This window comes from Simochromis diagramma, unplaced genomic scaffold (assembly GCF_900408965.1).
Source record: "Simochromis diagramma unplaced genomic scaffold, fSimDia1.1 OVJJ01000383.1, whole genome shotgun sequence".
Classification (NCBI taxonomy): Eukaryota; Metazoa; Chordata; class Actinopteri; order Cichliformes; family Cichlidae; genus Simochromis; species Simochromis diagramma.
Window position 1 is genome coordinate 114,495 of NW_024386798.1, and position 19,301 is coordinate 133,795.

General features: G+C 40.6%; 1 protein-coding gene across 2 annotated transcripts; it reads right to left on the reverse strand.

The window, feature by feature from the left end:
- Window positions 1-9,439: 9,439 nt before the first annotated feature.
- On the reverse strand, window positions 9,440-13,354 carry LOC120729332 (sterile alpha motif domain-containing protein 3-like). Of its 2 annotated transcripts, XM_040024874.1 has the most exons (8): window positions 12,785-13,354; window positions 12,536-12,697; window positions 11,973-12,060; window positions 11,718-11,882; window positions 11,221-11,427; window positions 10,819-10,987; window positions 10,578-10,657; window positions 9,440-10,101 (listed from the first exon to the last, which is right to left on the reverse strand). In XM_040024874.1, the coding sequence occupies exons 2-8, from the start codon at window positions 12,553-12,555 to the stop codon at window positions 9,850-9,852; spliced, it is 981 nt and encodes a 326-aa protein (XP_039880808.1). In that variant the 5' UTR covers window positions 12,556-12,697; window positions 12,785-13,354; the 3' UTR covers window positions 9,440-9,849. The 2 variants fall into 2 exon arrangements, with proteins under 2 accessions (XP_039880808.1, XP_039880809.1); XM_040024875.1 differs by having other exon boundaries at window positions 12,536-13,354.
- Between the last annotated feature and the right edge of the window lie 5,947 nt (window positions 13,355-19,301).

The following is a 19,301-nucleotide window of genomic DNA, read 5'->3' on the forward strand; positions in this document are numbered from 1 at the left end:
TTAAAATTAGTCTTATTAATCTTTCTAGGTCACAAAATAAACTTTTAACATATTTTCAGGTGAGAAAGTAGTTGTGTAAATTACAAATATCTGCTTGGTTTATCAAGACATCGCTAATTTCGGAGACGTCTGTTACCCACCCGCTCGATAGCAAGCCGGGGGGGTTCAGTGGTCACTCGAGCCGGCGAGAGCAGCAGACTCGCGACTTCATCATTTTCAGACCCCCGCTCTTTCACTACTCAGGTCAAACGTGATATATAAGTCACTCGGATAACTTAAAAAAGTAATTATTTGCCCTTTTTTGGTGTTTTATTTGTTCCGGAGTAAATCGGTTTGGCTGAGATCAAAGTTATTAGATTATTAGATTAAATAAAACTTTATTAATCCATCGGGTGGGTTCCTCTGGGATTTTCACACAGCTGAATAAACGTCAAACAGAAAACTGATTAAACAGAAGTGTGAGACGGTTGAGAATTTACCCCAGTGTCCTGTTATATTTTAGACAGCAAGGAGCAGACGGCCGAGTTTTTTGGGTTTTTTTTTGGAATACGCTTTATTGACAAAGCACAAAATATAGATATACAGATACAAAAACACAAACACAATGTCAGGGGGTTTCGTATAAAAAAAACAAGATAGACACAGTCTAATAGAGAATCACAAGATATTAAACAGGGAACATAAGTTTATGGTTTTGACAGCTTTTAGATTTTGAGAATGTTGTATGGTTTTAACATGTTGTTTGGTTTCATTTAAGAAACACTGAAAGGACAGTTTTGCGTTAGAAAAATTTGACTTATGTATATGAAATTTAGCCAGTAATATCAACAAATTAATCAAATAAAATTCGTTTGCCCTGTGCATGGGGTACTTACAGAAACCAAACACTATATTCTCGTAACTCAGAAAAGACAAAGGAAAAAACAAAAAAGTCCTGGTATAAGTTATTCCAGTAAGCGACAGCTGTTGGGACACAAGTTCTGTCTTTTTGAAACAGAGTTCGTATTTCACAATCGTTTTTCCTCTTTATAGAGGGGAAACACACCTGACCAACATAAGTAGTAAAGGGGTCAAATCACTAACAACAGGATTTCTAAACAACATTAAGACCCCAGCAGGGATAGCATCAAACACTATGGCATATTCCTTTGGTGGAACAGGAAGACCATATGTATTCAAAAATTCTGAGTAAGACAGTAAACCTCCAACAGGATTTATAAGTTGTGCAACACGATGAATCCCATTATCAAACCAATTACTTAAAAACACAGACTTGTGTTTGTATAAAATGTCTCTATTGTTCCAAATATAGTATCTATGTGGAGAAAAGTTGTGTTCATAAATCAATGACCAGGAAAGAAGCATTTGTTTATGAAAGTTGGATTGTTTTAAAGGGATTTTATCAATATTGTAATTACAAAGCAAAAGAATGTTAAGACCACCAATTTATGAGAAAATATACCGTAATTGTCGGGTTATAAGCCGCTACTTTTTGCACCAGCTTTGAACCCTGCCGCTTTTAGTCAGGTGCGGCTTTTCTATGGATTGTCCATGATTTTTGTCATATCGTAAGACGATTTGTTTTGTTTGTTCCGCTGTTGTATGGCACTACGTTGCCTGGCGGAAGGGCATGTGATCAGACACACAGTATCGGGGTTCAAGAGTGGTATGTTGGTCACATGTCCATCCGCCAGGCAACATAGTGCCATACAAGTAGCGCGAAAAACAAACTTCAAAGTAGCGCTATGTGTTCAGCGGGAGTCGTGGATGACGAGCGGCGATAAACTTGCGAAAAGCAAGTTATGCTCAATTCCACCGGTGGATTCTGACAGCGTGGAAAAGTGTGAAAACATCCATGATCACCAACGGATGTCGAAGGGCTGGACTGCTGCATGATGGAGAGGAGGACACCGCCACGGCCCTTCTGAGGGTGTTCGACTCCGACACTGACAACGAGGATTTCTTTGGTTTTGAAAGTGACAACAAAGGAAAGAAGCTGAGAGTGGATGACGAAGCCACCCTGAACCTGTTCATATCCGACACTGGAGGAGAGGACTTTGGTGGTTTTAGTGTGCAGGAAGAAGAGAAAGATGGTGGTGAATGACTGACTTTTCTTCATGTTAAAGCCGTTACACTGCACCTGAGCCTAAAAGGTAGTCTGAATCTATTTTTCTGGTGTGCTGCAGGTTATTGTTATGTACTACATTTGTTACTCATTTATGAAGCACAGTACATGTGTCCTACTTGTAATTACCGCTACTTGTACATATACCTAAAAAGTTATGCAAATATGTACCCATAACTTGTTTTTCAAAATATTAATAAAAGGGGTGTGTCTCCAAACAGCCATCTCTTTCCTGACAATTCCCTTTGTGCATATTCTCTTACATATGATAAGTCAACATTGAAACACCTGCGGCTTTTAGTCAGGTGCGGCTAATGTATGTACAAAACAGGATTTTCCCCTGATTTTAGCTTGTGCGGCTAATATTCAGGTGCACTTTGTAGTCCGGGAAATACGGTAATTGGGAATAAAGTTCCAAATTGAGGTTCGGTTCCTGAAAATTTTTTAAATCCAGTTTATTTTAAACACATTGTTTAATGAGGAGACGTCAAGAAAGTTTACTCCACCATGTTGGTATGAGTTGGATAAGACTGATCTTTTAATATAATGAATTCTATTCTTCCATATGAAGTCTGTCAATATCTGCCAGGGTTTCTTTATTTACATCAAGAGACAAAGCAGCATAAGTTAGACGAGATAAACCCTCTGCTTTCGTGAGCAAAACTCTCCCTTTAATGGATAAATCCCACTGCAGCCAAGCATTTAGTTTATGTCGTGTTTTGTCCAAAATTGGAGTGAAATTAAGGGAGCATCTGGTGGATTGATTTTTATTAATGACGATACCAAGGTAAGTGACAGACTCTTTTACTTGGATGCCAGCAATAGATAGACTGGTACAATTTCTAAGGGCAAGTAGTTGACATTTGCCAATGTTTAGGTGGAGTCCTGAAGCTAAAGTAAAGGCATTAATTGTGTTAATATCCATCTGCACCTGTGAAGCATTTTTTTTTTAAAGAGACTGGTATCATCAGCAAGTTGACTAATGAATATTTCTTTATCCGCAATTGTTATACCCTTCAGAGGACTGCGTTTAATATAATCAGAGAGGAGTTGAGCACAAATGAGAAATAAGTATGGGGAGATGGGACAACCTTGCATGATTTCGCGGTTCAAGTTAAACCTAGGTGATGTACCTGCTTGTAGTTTGATGGAGCAATTTACATTTTTGTACACTGTTTTAATTGCATTCTGAAAGTAAGGACCAAAGACAAATTTGTAAAAAGCCTGAAAAATAAAACCATGTTCAATCGTATCAAACGCTTTGCAGACATCTACGAATAAGATAAAGCTAGCATCCCTACACAAATCTGCATAATCAATTAGGTCAAAAACAAGTCTAATGTTGTTGGATATGTGTCTGTTAGCCATAAAGTCAGACTGAGTTTCCTCAATAATATAATTCAAAACAGCTTTCAGTATTTTGGCAAAGGTCTGAGCTAGGATTTTATAATCATTATTAAGGAGGCAAATTGGCCTCCAATTGTCAACATAAGTGGGATCTTTCTTTGGTTTTGGGATTAGGGTTAACAGAGCTTGTGGTAAAGTGGTGGGAAGAGACTGATTTATATGACTTTCAATGTATACATTAAGAAGAAATGGAGCCAGTTGATCTGCAAAAGTAATGTAAAATTCAGAGGTTAAGCCCTCGGTTCCTGGGGATTTATTATGTTTAAGATGTCGAATAGCAGGTAGCACTTCACTAATAGATATCGGCCTATCACAGAAACTCATCTGATCTTCTTTTACTGTTCACACATCAGGAATTTGTTCCATAAAGTTCAGAGCAGCACTCTAATCAAACTCTGACTTGTATAAATCTTTATAAAAATTGGAGCAATAGGTGGAGACTCTTCGGGGGTCATCAGTTATAATACCGTCAATATTAAGTCTCCGAACAGAACTAAGTTTAGAATGAGATTTCTCTCATTTAAAAAAGCAGGATGAATGTTGTTTACCTTCTTCTAACCATCTTCTTCTTGATCTCACAAAGGCTCCCTCTGCTTTCAGTTTATAGATATCATTTAACTTACTCTGTTGCAAAGCTAAGTCAGTTTTATCTTCTTCAGATAGGTACTCTTGTGGGATCTGAGTGAGAGATCCCAGTGATCTCCTAGTAATTACATTAATTTCTTTATTTTTTCTTTGTTTTGCTGCAGATGAGCCATACTCTCTTAAATATTTACCGGCTTCAAATTTAAAGAGTTCCCAATTTTGACAGTAGAGATTACTGGTTAGGGCTTTATCCCAGAAATGTTTGATTAATGACAAAACATCTTCAATCACTTTTTCATGTTTTAGAAGGGAATTATTAAGTTTCCAGTAGCAGCTCCTGCAAATTTGGGCAGCATTAGTATTGAAAAAGTGATACCGATTTGTGGTCCGTGAGTGGAGTTGGCATTATATTGGCTATAACATTATTCCTATTTAAGCAATCAGATATTAACCACAAGTCAATACGGGATTTAGAAGAGTTGGATTTGTTACTCCATGTAAATAGTCTGGCTTTAGGGTTTTTTTAATTCTCCAAATGTCTATTAAATGAAATTTTTACATAAATGTATTTAAACAACAGGTCAGAGAATTATTTGAGCTAGGTGGCTATCTGTCTAGTGAAGGATCTGGAGCAATGTTAAAATCGCCTCCAACTAATAACAGGAGATTAGGGTATTTTGGATAACCAGAACAAAAACCGTGGCTCAGGGGGTTGGGAAGCGCATCTGTAACCGGAAGGTCGCCAGTTCGATCCCCGGGCTCTCTGTCCTGGTTGTTGTGTCCTTGGGCAAGACACTTTACCCTACTTGCCTACTGGTGTTGGCCAGAGGGGCCGATGGCGCGATATGGCAGCCTCGCTTCTGTCAATCTGCCCCAGGGCAGCTGTGGCTACAACCGTAGCTTACCTCCACCAGTGTGTGAATGCGAGAGTGAATGAATAGTGGCATTGTAAAGCGCTTTGGGTGCCTTGAAAAAGCGCTATATAAATCCAATCCATTATAAAAAGCGTGTTTCAAGGGCATCCAATAAGAAGTCATTCTGAAACCATACACATTGGCAAGAAGAAGAAGTGTACCATCAATGTTGACAATCATTAATCAGAATCAGAATACTTTATTCATCCCGAGGGAAATTAGGGGTTACAGCAGGCAGCACGCTAATGGCGCATGCGCACTCACAAAGGAACCTTCTGACCAACTTTACACAAACATCACATTGGGCAGACATGTCAGAAGGTAGGCTGATAGGAAAAAACAACGAAAATACACTACATGAGGTAAGAGGAGGAGAAAAAAACTCCACTCAGACTGAGCTCCTAGTGGGAGAACAGTTTGATAACAGAAAAAACACCTCAGCACAAAAGCACATGACTATCAATACACCATAGAAACACAAGACAAGCAACAGGGGCGGGTAAAGGGTAAGAGAGAGCCGGTGTAGACAGCGCATCCGGTCCTGCAGCATCTGTGCTGGTCCAGTTGACTGCTATCTTCCCCGGTAGGGCACAAGCATCGGAGGCGTTGGAAAGGGAGGGGGGATGAGTGAGTGCTTATCAGTGTAAGTGTGTGTGTGTGCATGTCCATAGTTTAACTGAGACAGTGTCCTTCGGCCTATCAGGCTAAGTAAACAGTTCTCCAGCCAATCCAGGTGTCCTTGCATGGGACGGGAAGAATAGCCGTAACACAGTCATTATCAGGAGTGATTGTTCGGCTCCAGCCTTGGGCCTGCAGCTGGCGCCGTGATGGGGATCCGCAATGTTTATGTTGGTTTTGTTAATTTCCATGCGAGCAGCCCAGGAGAATTTTTCAGGCTGCTCTTTAACACTCCGACACTGGCCTCTCGATCTCCCGTTGGAGAGTCGCGAGCCTCCCCATGTTGGTATCAAACTTCTGTTCCATGGTATTATCGTTCTTTTGATTCTGAGACCTCACAACTGCAGTGATCCGTTCCGCGATGTTTTCCAACTGTCGCTCAAGGGTCTCATTTTGAGCAGGCCTCTCTCTGATGTTTCCCCTCATACGCTCAATGGTGTTGTTTTGAGCCTTCACAGCAGCTGCAAGCGTCTCCAAGGTGTTGACCATATTACGTTCGTTGTGAGAGGTTGCGCCTCGTTCCATTTCGATTCCAGCGGGCAGCCTTGGAATCGAAATGGAACGAGGACACATAGTGTCCTTCTGAGTCCATTTCAGAGTGCATAAGGTTCCCATTAAATTTGTTCTTCAGAGTAATAACTCCTGCCGATCTTTCTGATCCATTTGAGAATCATAGTTCCTTGCCCCACCATGTTTTCCAAAAAGCAGTATCCTTAATAACAGAGTGTGATTCTTGAAAAAAACAAAACAAAGTCAGTATTCTGTTGATTTGCAAAAAGAAACAAAGCTTTTCTCTTAACAGTGTCTCTTAAACCCCTGACATTGAGAGAACAAAGTGATATAGACAGTGCGGCTTTAACACAAAATAATGAACAGTTTACTTCCCTTAATTAACATAGAACTGGTATTAACGTTTATCCTGAACCTCAAAATTATAAATAACTCAATTCAATTCAATTCAATTTTATTTATATAGCGCCAAATCACAACATAAGTCGCCTCAAGGCGCTTCATAGATACAGAGAAAAACCCAACAATCATATGACCCCCTATGAGCAAGCACTTTGGCAACAGTGGGAAGGAAAAACTCCCTTTTAACAGGAAGAAACCTCCGGCAGAACCAGGCTCAGGGAGGGGCGGCCATCTGCTGCGACCGATGTCAACTCCTTTGACATCTGTAACTTCATACCTCAAGGAGGGCATGAAACCTCCATCAACGCAGGTGCAGCTTGATCCTCAGGCTAAGTGAGCGTTGGGTAGGGATGGGTATCGTTTAGGTTTTATCCGATAGCGGTGCCAAATCAGTACTTTTGAAACGGTGCCGGTGCTTAAACGGTGCTCAAACCGGTGCTTAAAGAATGGAGAACACAAAATTGGTCCAAAAACCTCTCATGTTCAGCTGTTTTTTGTAAAAAGATAACAATGTTAGCCTTTTCTGCAGCTATGGGGCATATATGGTATCACTCTTGGCTGGAAGCAGTGCTTAAACAATGGAAAAAACACAAACTTTGTCCAAAAACCTCTCATGTTCAGCTGTTTCCCTCTTTTTCTTTGGTCATTTTAGCCTTTTTGGCCAGGGTGAAGGGAGTATCTGCCATCAAACAAGAAGACAGCCGCATGTAGCTATGATGATGTTTGCTAGTTCACCTTACATGCATTAATGTAATAACGTGGTTAGCCTACTCAACGTAAATTACACGAACAACATTAAGCTACTCACGCAGAGAAGAACGGCTGCTGCTGCCATCATCATCCGTCATCATTTCTGCTACACTGGCAGGGCTAGGAGCCAGGACTCTCCTCTTCGTGTTTTTGGGTATGTTGCTAACTCCGGGTCCGATAACAGGCACCACACCGCAGTAGATGCGCTCGGTGTGAGGTCTCGCAGCAAGCTATCAAATACAGCGCATTTCTTGGTTTTTGAAAAAAAAAACGCTATGCGTCGCCAGGTGTTTCATCGGATTTGAGGAGTTACCTCCTTTGACAGTATCAGCTTAAAGCACTTGTTGCAGGCTGCTGAGTTTGCATCTTTTGCTGTGAAGTACAGCCAGACTTTTGACCGCTTCGCCTTGGGCATTTTTAATCTGTAGCTCTGCATAAAAGAACGTACGTACCTGGCCCCGCCTACTATCCTCGGAAACGTAAAATTATTGGCTAGAAGTGTATCACAGCTCAGGAAAAAAAAGCACCAAAATAAAGCACCGAAATGTGCGCTGCTTTTCGGTCTGGTTACTACCGTTTATGTCAGAACCGGTGCCATCATGGCACTGGACACCGGTACCCATCCCTAGCGTTGGGTGCACCTCTTTCCCTTCAATGATTACACGGACCCCGGCAAAGTGAGCTCCTTTTCCTTCTTTCCTTGCTGCATCAATAAGAGGCCAAAGCTTCTCTTGAATCGCTCTGTCTGCAGAGGACAGATCTTCAGTGAACCTCATGTAATTTTCTTTCAGAAAGGAGCAGTTTTTAGCTTTCCTCCAGATCGGTCGCGAGCTGATCTTGTCACAAATAGAATGATAACCAGCCTTGGTTTCTTCTGAATTTCACTGTAGTAGCCCAGGGAATGAACTACATCAATGCTGTTTTTGAATCCTGCACTTGTTTCCCCGGCAACAGTGCAGCAGATGTCAAGTACTTTTCTGGTGATGTCTTCTTGCTTTTGCTCAGGGACACCTGAGAGCCTGAGATTCCATCTCCGATGGTATCGTTCAACTTCGTTGACCTTCAGTTCTACTTGAGACAATCTGCTGCTGTTTTTTCCACAAGTAGATTTAATTGTTTGGGTGACATTCTTCAAAGATTCTACTCCCAAGAACATGGTCTCGATGTTAACAGTATTCTTGCTGATCATAGCCTCAAGCCTCCAAGCATTTCGTGATACACCGTCATATTTACATTATTTGTACAGTATGAATGATTTGCTTTGGTACCTGGTCAAACTTCAGTTCTCTGTCTGCCTGGCTCTGTTTCTCCAACTAGTGAGTTGGAGAAAGTTTCTCCAACATTTTCACTGTTTTTCGCTTCATGCTGCAAGTCACACTTGTGTTTACGCTGAGCAGAGATGGCAAACAGAGCCTTGCATTTTCGCCCCTCCCCCCTCAGCTCAGCGCTGAGCAGAGGGGGCGGGGCGGTAGTTACACTCGCAACAGCAGTAGCACAGAACAAGAGCAGGAGGGAGAGGGAAAGAAAGCGAGCCGGGAGCAACAAGAGAGAACACCGTCTCATTGGAAAGGTACAGTAAAGAAAATGAGTGACACCAAGAAAAGAAGCAAAGTCTGGAACCATTTCAGTCTTATTGACAAAACAAAGGCAGAGTGTAGAGTCTACAAGAAAAGGATATCATATAGAGCCGGCTCCACAAACAACATGCATAGGCACCTCAGAACTGTCCACCCATCAGTGCAATGGGAAGATTAAACGCAGTCAGTTGAGTGTGACATTAATATTTGTCAATGACAACCTTTCCCTTAATTAAAGATCTGGGCTTGTCGCTGGGGGTGTTCCTTTTTGAAGGACATTTCTGTACCCTTTAGGCTTGGTACATTTTTGTACCTTATGAAGTTGTACCATCTGAAGTACAATCATGTACTTTCCTAAGACATAAATGTACCTTCAAACTATAGTACAGAAATGTTCCCTTGAAAAGGGTACAATAGGGTACCTATGAGGGTAAGCCCCAGCGACAACCTATTTCGTACCTAAAGAGACAAAAATGTACCCCAATAGTCCAAAATATTTGGTTATTTAACCATTTATTTTCGATAATAGAATCACATCAAAGCATTTAAACAACCACAGGAATACCTCCTTGATTACATTCGTATATTGCCATAGGACATGTCAAGAAAAATACATTCATTTAAAAAAAGTAAACAATCACATAAAGACATTAAACACCTGAACACAATGTTTTGACGGATCACACATGGCGTTGAAAAGAGTGATACTTGGAAAAAGCTGCCTGGCAGTCATTTATTCCACAAGTGATGCTGAAATGAGGCTCATGTGCGTGTACTAACCCAACATGTGTAATCAACTTCCTCAGAGTAAATGCCCTTTTTGAACATTTTGAACATTTGTGGAGTGGGGGCATATTTAATAGAGTTGGTTAAGTACCCTGGTGACACTTACTGGCAGGGGTTAGTCTCCCTGGTCTCCTATGTTGACAATGCAGTTCTGAAGAAAGACAAGTGTTTTCTTGAAGTATGCAGGGTAGGTCATGTTGAACACGAAGAAGGTGGAGTATGCTGAGATGTAGGCCTCATCCAGCGAGCAGCATGAGCAAACATCCACTCCTTCAACTGTGACAACACAGCGACACTGTCTTGAGAGGGCAGTTGTCCAACTCTTATCCTTCATTCGAATGGTTGGGTATGGACTCATGGGAGTATTCTGCAGAAGAGGAAGAAAAACATTAGTATACAGTATGTTTAAGCAATATGTGCCAAGTGGATTTTCAACAGATTCCTCAAATTACCTTCTTTTTTTTGCTGCAAAACAAAACTGTTTATTCTGATAACCTGTAAACATGGCCCCTACTCCAAACAAAAAGCTTCTTGACCAATGACTGTTGTGGTAGTGTTTGATAAGCTGCTAAAGTTTGACATAATATTCAAGGGCAAAAGCAATCACCCCTGACAGTGACAGTACCTGTGAAGAAGAATTTCCCTAAGGGGACAATAAAGGTCTATCTATCTATATAAACACCAGACAAAACCCAAGAGCACAGCAGCACTGTGGATTAACAGCAGTGTTTCCCCTACATTAGCTTAGCTGTGATGCTGAACCGCAGCTGAATTCAGCTCCATGCCAACAACACCGAGAATGAAACTTGTGGCCAAAGGCTATGCATTGCATCATGCATTTACCTCTCCAAGGATGATGAAATCTTCTATCTTCTCCTTGAAGATGGATGGCAAGAGGAGAAGTGCCCCCTTGAAGTCAATTCCTAGGTCATACAGATGCAAATGCACTTCATTAGATTTTGATAGCATGCAAATTCCCATTAACATGCTCTTGACATGGCACTATGGTACATCAATTATCTTTGGAAGAGAGAGCAAATGAAGTGTCACAAAATTTACTATTTGTATGAGGTAAAATTAGCACCTGTAATGTCTTCAGCCAGTGCATTCTCTCTTGCCTCCATGTAGACCTTCTTCAGTGGCAAATCCTTGGTCATTTGAAGAACATTTTGAAGAACAGCAGTGAAGTTTTTGCTAAAGCGGCGACAGATGTTGTCTTGGCAGGGATGCATTAAATCAACCTCATCACACAACTGGAAATGAAAAGAGCAGAATAGACAAAAGAATGACATTTTACATTGAGGATTTAAACTTTTGAAATGTTTAAAGACACAGACTGGAGATAAATGTAAAGTGCTTTAACCCTTGAACAAAAATTCTAAAGATAATGAACAGATTGATTAATCAGTTAGTACAGAAAATAATAATCAGATTTAGAGACAAAAAAATCATTAGCTGTTTCCCCAATCATCTTAACAATTCTTACCCCTGCAGATGTCCCCAGGAATGGATATCTCTTTAATAGGTCCACAGTACACATTTCTTCAGCTACCTCTCGACGTCTCCATGCAAAGGTTTTTGTCATGCGGTCTTTCACCAGTGCTGTGTCAGGATGTAGCTTCTTGTGCTGATCATTTAGCACCTTGATATGATCATCAACGGAGGCTGCATCTTCCCCCACAAAGCACAAATCCTTTGTCAAAGCAGATATCAGTATTATCATAAGTAAACTCTGATACGTTAATGTTACTCGAAATGCGGTAATTTGTACACCAAATGCTTTGAAAAAAATGCAAAAATGTTGAATAGGAATTGCAAGTTGAGCTGACTTTTGTTAAATCAACTGTGAAGTTCCTTTTTCTATGTTAATGTTATCTGTTAACATGTTTTTTTCAATTAATGTTTACTTTTAGCTTTACAGTGAACATAATAAGACTACATATGTTACCTTAGCTCTTAGAGGCTGAGGGTGTGAGGACTTACGAGAGAGGGCTTCAGTCTCTTCAGACAGGAGCTGCTCGATTCCTCTGTGGTCCGATGTTTCTGCGTGCGTCCAAACTTTTCTTTAACCCGGTTCACTTCTTCGTTGCTGATTAGGGGAGCCCGTTCTGCTTTGAACTTTCTCTTGAGTTGGCTGTGCCAGGTGTCCTAGTTGTTTCAAATGTATATAAGTAGTTAATTATGCTTACTTTATGTTAATATAATCTATAAAAGAAACAAAAAAGGAGAGGTACTCACATAACCATTTCTGTGTACATCTCTTAAGAAAGGATACTTCACAATCAGGGCTTTGATGACCTGGACGTAGTCTGAGTGGGTTGGGTACCTGTTTCAAACATAAGAAAAACAACCCACAGTACACTTATTACTCTTATCCTTTCCTGGGGGCTTTTCTGTTCTTCAATTCTTCTAATCATATTGTTATTACCGTAAATAGTATGTTGTAGATCAAATCAATGTAGCTAAAGTTGATTTTAATTTTTTTTAAATGGGCGTGGACAAACAGCCACACCTCTCCCAAACGTCATTAATTAATTGACTGCAGTCCTGAATTATTAATTTACTCTTGAGCAAATTCGAAAATGAACACTTTGGATATCATAGTCCAGACAAGGTCTGGAGACACAGGATGTATGGTTTTACCACTATTGCCAGTTCATTGGAACCGTGTGTCACGCCAGACTCGAACGCTGGTCTCCAGATTGGGAGGCAGATGGGCTAAGCATTTGTTCTCTGCCTCTCTTACACCAGCAATATTAATATTAAGAAATTAATGTAATTATTCAGAAAGGAACCCTTACATTGTGTACTGTGACAGCATTTCATAAAGAGTCCCAATTATTTTGTTTCGGTACTTCTGTTCTTTCTGGACTGGTTCTTTGAGATCCAAGCGACTCTGGACATCTTGTGGGAATTTTGGAACGGAAATAACTGCAGGCAGTCTACGGCAAGAAGGTATAGAACTGCAATACAGTAGGAAAACAGCATTAACTAGCCATTTTGCAAGCACTTAAATGCATATGCAAATTTAGACATTTATCGCAACCTACCTCTGGTTTGCTTGGGACACTGGACCTTCCTTCAAATGGGTCAACCGGTTGTAAAGTGATGATGACTTCCTTGTAGCGGTTTGTGAAGTCTCTGAACTTCAGCTGCTTTTTGAAAGACTTGCAACCATGATATGCAACGATGGTCTCAGTGAGTCCACAGTCTACCGTCTCTCCATCTACATCGTTATCTGAAATATAAAGTACAGTATGAAATAAAAATAAAACCATTTTCAAATTTAGTTTTAAAGTGACATTATGGTCAATACATAATAATAATAATAATAATAATAATAATAATAATAATAAGCTATCATTGTGAATCTGTATATTCCCCAAAAGGAAGTTACAATTAATTCTCTTGATTAATTGTTAATATAAATTAACTGGTAATATAAAAATGTAAGTAAGTGTAAGTGTCCCTGCGCAGAGCTTACAGCTCTCATATTCGAAAATCCCACTAAGTAGGTGGAATGGTACAAATGTGTACCTTCCATTGTTTAAAATCCCTTTGAGCGGGAAACAAGTTAGATGCCATAAATTTTGCTCAGAAAACGATTTTGTTAATAGCTATATTTACATACTAGCATGTTTTGCGAAATTATTGATTTTTTTACATTGTTGTACACGGTTCGTCACTATTTATTGATAAAACACTCGAATACGGCGGGCAGACAGACGTTGAACATTCCACCAACAGTCTAAATAGTCCACATTTGTACCTTTCTTTGTTTAAAACTTAGCTAACTGCTAGCTTTCGCCCATGTTAAATCTAGCTCTTCGGACTTTTGCTAACTCTACTGTAAAATTACACGTTGTAATTTTTATAAAAACACAAAATCACACCCGACTTACCTCTAAATCTTTGCGCCTCGTCGTCTGACACATCAATGCCTTCTTCCATCAACCTTTTAAGGAGCTCCTCCGTCGATAACCCCCTGAGAGTCATTTTCTGCGTCAACGCTAGTCAGCGCGGAGGCGGAGCACTCATCGCTGCTGCCTTTTCGGCCTTTGGGATTAATGGGCGTTGCGAACTTGACACATGAAAATACAACATTGTGGTATTAATGCGCAGTTGTTTAGAAACCGTTATGCTGTCTTGGCGAACTATATTTGTAACTTACAAAATGTAGTCACCGTAACACAAAAATCTGCTTGACATTTTAACTTCCAAAGAACCTCGGTTTAACTTGATGTTGCAAATTCCATAAAAACCTCACAATTAATGAACAATTCTAGGATGTAGTAAAAGCAAAAAAGTAAATGGCCAAACATAACAGTAAAATGATTTCACGTTTTTTAAAGATTAAACATTAAAAAATTATAACTGGAACTTAATAAAATGGAAATGGACCAGTTTTTTTAACATCATTTGGTTGTGCCTGCATGTCATTGTGTGTGTTTTTTTTAATATAATTTAACATAACTTACACAAAGGTAGGTTACAGATATTCTTTGCATCATAGGATAATTTACGTACAGAGGAGAGGACCAACAGATTTGATTATAACATGTAGCTTTTATGAGCACACTCACATCTCATATGAATTTTACAATTAACCAGGCCGATCCAGATTTTCCCATGCTGACCCATTACCACATTCTGCCACTGTCACTGCAGTACAGGTCAAAATGGTACAGATTTGTACTTTATTTCAAATTGAACCTTTAAAGGGGCATTTCTGGACTTTTAAAGACCAGTATTGTACTTTTAAGGGAACATTTTAAAAAAATGTACCTATAGGTACAAAAATGTTCTTCTCTCGTACCTCTATTTCTGAGAGTGTAGAGACAAAGCATGTACACACTCCAAAACACGTACAAACTCCGGAGCACGTACAAACTCTAAAACACAACGGAAGTGCTCCAGGATGCTAGGGGCCGTGTTGAGCTTTCGTTACCTAGTGGCTACACAAGCCAGGAAGTACCAACAATCGGATTGGGTGTGTGGTAGTAACAGGTAAATGAAGTTGTTTTTTTTAATATATATATATATATATTTTTTCCTTATATATATATATATATAAGTTCAGTTAACGCTAGAAATGTGTTTTGGAGTTTGTACGTGTTTCGTCTCTAGGGACCCCCATAAATATTTATATATAAACATACATTAAAAAAAACCATGTTTTTTTACATTACTAATTCCTTTTGTGCATAATTTTATATTGTTGTTGATAATTAATTAATTAAAGCAACAAAACAACCTGAAGAGTCGGCTGGGAGCCGAAAGAGCCGGTTCTCTAAAAAGAGCCGGATATCCCATCACTATCTCCAACAGCACACTCGCAGGCAGCAGCTCCCCCCGCCCCCTCGCTCAGTCGCTTTGTGTCTGAGCTCGGATCATACCAATATTAGGGTATTTACAGTCGTAAATTCCCACAGTGTGCACTATGTGCTTCGAATATTGTGTGTAGTTTTTGTCTTATACAGTTGTCAGTCAGGCATCTAACTATGAAACATTGCACTCCAAAAGACCCCAGGCTACTGAAAAAACAACCTGGGCTTAAGCCCAGTAAGCCCCCCCCCCTCCTATTCCGCCACTGTGCTGCAGATGTTAGTACCTCTGACCCTAAATGTTCCTTCTTCTTTAACATTCAAACGTTGTAATGAAGGGATATTTTTAGCAGGCTGTTCTCGTTTATATGACTTCCATAAAACAACAGGGTTAAAACACATTGTGACGAAGTAAGATGTTTGTTTTGTACTCCATCTTATGCACAATGTAGTTTCAACAGGCGGACATCCGGTGTCACATTGTTACAGAGAGACGAGTGTAAGGCTGTTCCAATTCTCAGAACCGCTCCTCTCTTTTCCTGAGTACTTAGCAATTCTCCTTCCCAAGATGACGTTTTCTTCGAGGCCAAGGAAACGAGTTTAGGAAAAGGAGATATGCCCTAATTTTGAAATAACACCTCACGTGGTTACGTTGTTCAGCTGAGTCACGTGACCGCACAGCAACAAATCACAGCAGAGCCGGAAAAGGAGGCGGAGCAAAGTGTGTGTGCAGGAGAGGAGTCGAGCAGAGAGAGTGCTGCTTTTTCATGAAACGGGAGTAAAGTAGTAAACTTACAGGAACATATACCACTACCAACGTTGGGATTAATTTCTGCATCGATCTGCACACCCTTGTCTCCTGGATCGTAGCTCAGATCAGCGTGAACCACGTGGGTCTCTGCTCCCTGATCTGTTTCTTAAGACTTCCAGCTTCATCACGGAGTTTCTCTCGGTTTGTGGGCTCATAAAAGGTAAACACCGAGCTAACTTTAATGTGGGTTCAGTTTATGCTGTTGATAATAATAGATTGCTTGGTATACATTGGAGTTAGGCAGACTGTAGAGTTTGTGATTGCTTGCAACATTATAATATGGCGGTTTTTAGGGGATAAGAATACATATAGAAAAATATTCTTTAAATGTGAACAAAAGGATCGGGTGAAGGGCAGGAGAACAACCAAACCCCAGGACATGAATCCACAGGTACAAGCGTGGGGGAGGGAAATCAGCCTTTAGAATAGGACTTCATAGGACCGTCTCTGTCTTGTTTCTTTATGTTGTTGTGGGTTCTTAAGAATGACACCATTACTTGAAGATAAGGTATTTTATCGAACTGTGGTTCACATGTAAACAAAGCTTCGCCATCACAGTCTACCCCGAGGTAACTCCCTCTGCTCTCTAGCTCCCCCTACAGTCTAGGAGTGTTAACAACATAAAACATGATACTAGGCAAATAAGGATTTGCTGTTATCATTACATTATTATTATCATTATCATTACTTCCTTTTTTTTCAACAATAAAATAGCATACCTACTTTCACAAACATAAACAGTCTCTATTTGTTTTTTACTCGTTAAACCAGGCTTTGTCAAAGTAACGTTAACAACACAACTAGTTTTCAACAATTATGGTCCATTCAACACTAATAAACAAACATAGTGAAACTTGCATAGATACTATGACATCATCTTCCAAACAACATGTCAACACATTACATCTGTTCAATCAGTCTCATAGGTGGCTTTACTTGTCTTACAGATCTTCTCAGTGTTTGTTCTTGTGTATGCATAGGTGTTTCAGGTGATAGTGTCTCATGTGTGTGTTGGGGTTGTTCAGCAGCCTCCAACCTCTGCTCCACTACTACCGGTCCCTTAAGAAGATCTCGGCGATTTCTTCTCAGCATAGCTCCATCTTCTCTCTGAATGATGTATGATCGTGGTTGATCTTTCCTTAGAACGGTTGCTTTCTGTGCCCATGTGTTGGTTTTGTCTTTGAATCTCACTTGATCCCCAGCATGCAGTTCAGGTAGGTTTTTTGTTCCTCTGTCATAATAGAACTTCTGCTTTGCTTTTTGTTGCTCGTTAAACTTCTTCACGCTGTTTTCCTCTTTTGTTTTAAGCAGATTATCCTGAATGGGCAGGTTTGATCTCAGGCGTCGTCCCATAAGAAGCTGTGCTGGTGACATACCACACTCAAGTGGCATTGTGCGGTATACTAGCAGGCTTTGGTAGAAGTCAGCACCACTATCTCTCGCCTTACTCATCAGCCTCTTCACTGTTTGGACGGACTTTTCCACTAGTCCATTAGATTGTGGGTAGTGCAGACTTGATGTTGTGTGAACAAAGTCCCATTCTTTGGCAAACTGTCCAAACCTAATATTGGAGAATTGTGGTCCATTGTCTGTGAACACTTCACTTGGCACACCGTGTCGTGCAAATACAGCTTTCATAGAGGTGATTACAGCCTCTGCTGTTGTTGTTTGCAGTCTACATACTTCCGGATACAAAGAGTAGTAGTCTGTGACCACAATATAGTGCCTCCAATATAGACACAAAGAGGTCAGCCCCCACTTTCTGATATGGTCGGTCTGGCACTGGGTGCGGCTTTAGTGGCTCGGCAGGATTGCTTGCCTGATACTGTATGTCAGACATGTTGAACAGTTCGACACTTCATTTGTCACATCCTGATTAATCCGTGGCCAGTACATCACCTCACGTGCTCTCCTTTTACATTTTTCCATGCCTAGATACCCTGCTTGTATCTTTTTGAGCATCTCTCCTCGCAGGCTCTTTGGGATGACAATTTTACTTCCCTTGAACACCACATCATCCACTACAGACAGTTCTGCTCTGTAGTTCCAATACTCTTGAATAACAGGTGAGCAGTTTTGCTTACAGCTGGGCCATCCATCTATGATGGTTTTGCGCAGTGCTTGTAACGTTCCATCTTTGCTTGTCTCCGTTCTGATGAGCTCCATCTTCCCTTCTGCAACAGGAAGTGCACTTGTGACCATGCTCACATATGCTCTTACATCATCATCCATCTTGGTGTTTGCTGGCTCATTCGGATCAATAGCTCGGGATAATGTGTCAGCTGTGTACATCAGCTTGCCAGGTGTGTACATCACGTTAAACGTGTAACGTTGTAGCCGGATCATCATATTTTGGATTCTCAGTGGACAGTCATTTAGTGGTTTTTGGAACAATGCTATCAGTGGCTTGTGGTCAGTTTCAACACTGATGGCCTGCCCGGACACAAACTGGTGAAATCTCTCACAGGCGTACGTTATGCTGAGCAGTTCTTTTTCAATCTGTGCATATCTTGTCTCTGCGTCTGTCATGGATCGCGATGCATATGCAACAGGCTGCCACTCATCATACTTCTGCAGAAGAACAGCTCCAAGCCCACTCTGTGATGCATCTGATGAGATCTTAATAGGTCTCATTGGATCATAAAACTTCAGAACTGGTTCCTTTGTAAGCAGATCTTTCAAGTCACGCCATGCTTTCTCATGTTCATGATTCCACTACCATTCGATTCTCTTTTCAGTTAGCTGTCTCAGTGGCGCCATTTTTTCTGAGAGATTGGGTATGAATTTTCCCATGTAGTTTATCATGCCATTAAATCTCTGCAGATCTTTCTTGCATTGCGGCCTCGGCATGTTTTAAATTGCAGACACCTTTTGAGGATCTGGTCTGATGCCTTCACTGCTCAGGATATCTCCAACGAATGTCAGTTCCTTCGCCCCAAGCTGACATTTCTCTTTGTTCAGCTTCAGATTGGCTTTTCTGGTTGCTTCAAGAACATTTCTCAGTCTCATGTCATGTTCAGCTTTTGTGCTACCCCACACAATGATGTCATCCATTGACGTGTCTACTCCTTCCAATTGTTCATAGATCATGTGTATTGTCTTGTGATACACCTCAGGTGCTGAAGCAATGCCAAACGGCAGTCGCTGGAATCTACCTGCCAAATGGGCTGTTGAACGTACACAGTTTTGAACTTGCTTCGTCCAGCTTCAGTTGCCAAAATCCTGATGAAGCGTCTAGCTTGCTAAAGTACTTCGCTTTTGCAAACTGTGACATTATCTCTTCTCTTGTAGGTAGTTTGAAATGTTCTCTTTATTGCTCTATTCAGATCTCTAGGATCCATGCAAACTAGGAGCTTTCCAGTCTTTTTCTCCACAGTAACAAAAGAACTCACCCACTTCTTTGGCTCATCGATCTTTTCAATCACTTCCAGG